The sequence below is a fragment of the Carlito syrichta genome, unplaced genomic scaffold (assembly GCF_000164805.1).
Source record: "Carlito syrichta isolate Samal-C Ts95f unplaced genomic scaffold, Tarsius_syrichta-2.0.1 Scaffold314334, whole genome shotgun sequence".
In the NCBI taxonomy this organism is placed as follows: domain Eukaryota; kingdom Metazoa; phylum Chordata; class Mammalia; order Primates; family Tarsiidae; genus Carlito; species Carlito syrichta.
This window is the reverse complement of record NW_007258430.1, coordinates 163,418-167,817: the sequence shown is the minus strand read 5'-3', so window position 1 is coordinate 167,817 and position 4,400 is coordinate 163,418. Positions and strand designations below refer to the sequence as shown.

At 44.3% G+C, this 4,400-nt stretch overlaps 1 protein-coding gene across 6 annotated transcripts in view; it reads left to right on the top strand.

Annotated features, from left to right (window-relative positions):
- Positions 1–4,400, top strand: part of PSMA6 (proteasome subunit alpha 6) — a 45,277-nt gene that overhangs the window by 17,259 nt on the left and 23,618 nt on the right. For 2 of the 6 annotated variants that reach the window (XM_021719245.1, XM_008071452.1), the window contains exon 1: positions 333–587. The exons of 1 other annotated variant lie outside the window; for it this stretch is intronic. In XM_021719245.1, coding sequence (XP_021574920.1) covers positions 512–587 — 76 coding nt within the window. In that variant the 5' untranslated portion in view covers positions 333–511. Of the gene's footprint in view, positions 1–332; positions 636–4,400 lie in introns of those variants that run through there. 3 more of the 6 variants (XM_021719248.1, XM_021719247.1, XR_002482731.1) reach the window with 3 other exon arrangements.

The window sequence follows — 4,400 nt, the reverse complement described above, 5'->3', positions numbered from 1 at the left end:
GGCTGCTGCTGCAGCAGCTGCAATCCGTCCGTGGCAGGAAGGAAAGTGCCGGGTTAAGGGGAGGTCAGGAAGAGAGCGAGCCAGCCATCTAACCAGACACCGGATGGAGGTAAGAGACGTGTTAATTACACCACGGTCTACTTAGGTCACACACTGAGAGGCAAATCACTATTCCGGGCCCCCAGGGAGGCCTTTCGTCCTTGCTATACTCAACTCATTCCTCAGCCCTAAGCCGCCACGACCCACATTGCCCCTCCAATCTACAATCCGTTCAAGACGCCAGCAGGGCGCAGGCGCACACCGAAACGCTCCCGCCCTCGCTCCCCCACGAGGGCGGGGCCTAGGTGCTCTCCCTTCAAACGCGCTAGAATCGTGAGTTTGGCGTGCAAGAGCGGAAGAAATCCGGTCGGTGCCCCGGAAGCAGTCGCTTCAACTTCCGGGAGGGGCTTGTACGCCTGGTGCGGGAGCTGCGGGGCCCAGAGACTGTGCTTGAAGTAGCGGGTGTACCAACATGTCCCGTGGTTCCAGCGCTGGTTTTGACCGCCACATTACTATTTTTTCACCCGAGGGCCGGCTGTACCAAGTAGGTGAGTGAGCCAGGCCTGCCTGTGGTTCTCCTGAATTGCCCTGTCATGGTACGACCTGGAGCAAGCAGACGCGGCACGAGCTTAGTCTGAGGCTGAAGCAGGGCTGGAAGTAGGAGACGAGAGAGGCTGAGGCAGGGTTGAGTACCGCGGTGGTCCCATCCCGTCTGGAGGCAGGGATCGGGGACCTGCAGGCGGAAGGCCTGGCTGTCTTCAGGGCCAGCGGCCGCACTGCCTGGACACAATGAAGAGTTAAGGAAGGTGGGGCTGGAATGCCCGACGCCGGCTTCCTGAGGCCCCTTCGGTTGTTGCATCTGACTTGGGTAGGCCCTGAGTCTGTTCTTTTCTAAAGGATAATTGATTCCTAACCTTTCCTGTGAAAAGGCCCCTCTCCGTCTTTGCAGCATGGACTTCCTTGTCCTGTGGTTAATTCCACACAGGCATTCAGAGCCTGCTGTGTACCTGGCACTTGGCGGGTCCTAGGAGACACAAAGAGGAGTATCGCACCCTCTCCCACACTGAAGCTCACAGCTTAAAGGGAGTAACAGTTACGTAAAGAAAAATGAAAAAACGTGCCAATTTACAAGTATCTAGAGTTCAAGACATCTTTGGAAAACTGGTAGATAGAACGAGTGCCTCTCAATTCCACATCTGCTCTTGAAACAGGCTTCCCCTTCTAATCCACATCTGTTTGAATGCTTCTATAGTATAAATGCTGGTTCTGAATTGTAGATGAGGTACTGTGACTGGCTGTTTAGTGAAAAACCTTTAGTGGAAAGAAACCTAAACTAGTTACCAGTTATTCAGCGTAGCGGTATGTTTTTTTGAATTGGATTGAAATGGATTCGGGTTGTGATTAAAAACGCCAGACCCTTGACCTCTTGCCATAGAGAGCTTAGTTTCAGGAGAGCTTGATTTACATCTGTCTCGTCCGTGACAGTTTCAGTTTTGAATGAGCTTAGTAACTCAGTCTCCTGCACAGTAGTATAGTCAACTGTGCTTGGAAGTCATAAGATAGAGTTGGTCTGTAAATCAGGTTCTCGCCACCTGTACATTTTAGAAATGGAAGATAACTTGGAATGAAACTCGTTGAGTATATTGCTACATAGAGCATAGAATGTAGCAAGAAGCTATGTCATATTGAGTAGTTTGTAATCCTTTTAATTTACTCCTATTGAAAAATATGATCAGAGAGCAAAGAGATAACTGTGTCCTCAAAGAATTTTCATTTTTGGCATTTCATTCCTGAGTTTTAAATAATTCTATGTTGAGCTACTACTTTGTTCTGTTTTATGGTTTATATGTGAACAGAAAAAGTCACTCTGAGACCTATGCCTTGCTTCTATACACTGTATTGTAAATCTAATCATAAAGCATAGTCTTTAATGTTTCCCAGATTTGGAGAGTAGAAAGACTGAATATAGTGTTACTTTAATAGTTTAGAAAGATATGGGAGAGAATATATATTTAAAAACAAGTTTAATGTATAGACACAATGATTTTAATCTCTGTAACACATTCCCTTTTCTATTTAGGGCATTAATTAGCCATGGTAGGGAAAAGAGAGTGAAAGTACAGTTAGTATGAGCAAGCAGTATAGTGATAAAGAGTACAAGCCCTGGAGCCATATCTGGTTTCACATCCCTGCTCTGCTCCATACTAGCTGCCCTGGGCACCTGCCCAGGTGTGAAACCTTAGCATAGTTTCTATTTGCACAGTTGGGCTAATAATAATTCTCATATGGTTGTTTTGAGGATTAAATTTTTTTTTTTTTTTTGAGTTGGAGTCTCACTCTGTCACCCAGACTGGAGTGTAGTGGCACGCTCCTGGCCACCGCAGCCTAGACCTGCTGGGGTCCGGCAATCCTTCTGCCTCAGCCTTCTAAGGAGCTGAAACTACAGGCGTGCGCTACCACACCCGACTAATTTTTTGATTGATTGTAGAGATGAGGTCTCTCCAAGTTGCCCAGGTGGATCTCGAACCAGCGGGCTCAGGCAAATTTGTTTTCCAACTGCAAAAGAGGCAAATAGCAAGTACTTCTTGGTCCATTTATTTATGAAATTTATGACTCTATCAGTCATTTGTTTCTCCTTGACAATATACCTCACAGAAACATTTACTCATGGCTTACTATAGGTGGGACACTGTCCTTAGTGGCTTACATCTATTAATTAAATCCTTAGAGCCCTATAAACTGGTTGGAATTATCTCTAATTTACAGATAAGAAGTTTTCATAGTTGGTTTTAAGCAAGGACTTAAACCCAGTAATTTTGTCTTCAATACACAATACCAATTCTATATTTTATTTCCAATCTGTCTCTACCAGGCCATTTCTGTTGAGCTGCCTGTCAGCATGCTCCCTTCATACAAGCAACCAGGGAGTGTATACATCCACCTGGTAGGCAAACCCAAATAACTACTCCTTTCCTCCTTTGCCATACCTATCCAGCAAAAGATGAACAAGCAGAATAAGAGGGTCTAGAAGTAGTCAGGCTGAATTTGGTCCACTAGGGCCTCAGTTTCCCCAATGGCAACAGGCAATTCCTGAAATGAGATTTCAAAACTAGGTATCCTACAATTATTTATTTTTGAGACAAGGTCTCTCACTCTATCACCCAAGCTGGAGTGCAGCGGCACGATCATAGCTCACTGCAGTCTTGAAATCCTGGGTTCAAGCAGTTCTCCTTCCTCAACCTCCGGGGTAGCTAGGACTATACATGTACTCCACCACTCCTGGCTAATTTTTAACAAATTTTTGTAGAGACAGGGGTCTCAGTATGTTACCCAGGCTGGTCTCCAACTCCCAGCCTCAAGCGATCCTTCCACCTTGGCCTCCCAAAGTGCTGGGATACAGGCAGATATCTACAATTTTTAACACACACGTGCATGCATACACACCCATACAACCTGCATATGTACATTAAGAAAAATATTTCAATTGCCAAAAGGTAAAAAATTAAAAGCAAGTCTCTCTACTTACTATCAATAATGTTATGATTGTAAATTGTTTATAATTATGGTTAGCATTATAGCTTTTAAATTTACACCTCTATTTTTTGTTGTTGTTGTTGTTGTTTTTGAGTTGGAGTCTCACTCTGTCGCCCACACTGGAGTGCAGTGGCTGCTCCCAGCCACCGTAGCCTCGACCTACTGGGCTCTGGTGATCCTTCTGCCTCAACCTTCCAAGTAGCTGGAACTACAGGCACACGCTACCACGCCCAGCTAATTTTTTAAAAATTTATTGCAGAGATGAGGTCTCACCAAGTTGCCCAGGTGGGTTGCGAACCCACGGGCTCAGGCAATCCACACACCTCAGCCTGCCAAGGCTCAGGATTACAGGCTGAGCCACCGAGCCCGGCTGCACCTCTATTTTTTGATAATCACCTGTAGACTACATTTACCTTTTGAGGAGCATACTTACCTTTCCATTAATCTTTTCTTTCCTCATCAGCACCCCACTTTTATTACATTATTTTTCCACTGTCAATATTAACAATTTACACTCTATAATTTTTATATGTGCTGACTTTGGAGGGTTCCAAAGTTCATAACCTAATAAACAGCATTTACAAGATTATGATTATATCCACATATTTTACTGGAAAGCTAAGCATGAATGAGCCCACAGAAAGGGAAATATTTCTTGTCTAAAGAGCTACTAAACTAATAGACCAAAAAAATGAGCCAAAGAAACAAATAAGCACTAATAACATTTACTGAGCATTTAGTATGTGGCAGACATACTTGCTGTTTGCCTCTTTTGCAGTTGAAAAAGAAAATTGTATTTTTTTTTTTTTTTTTTTTTTTGGTTGGGG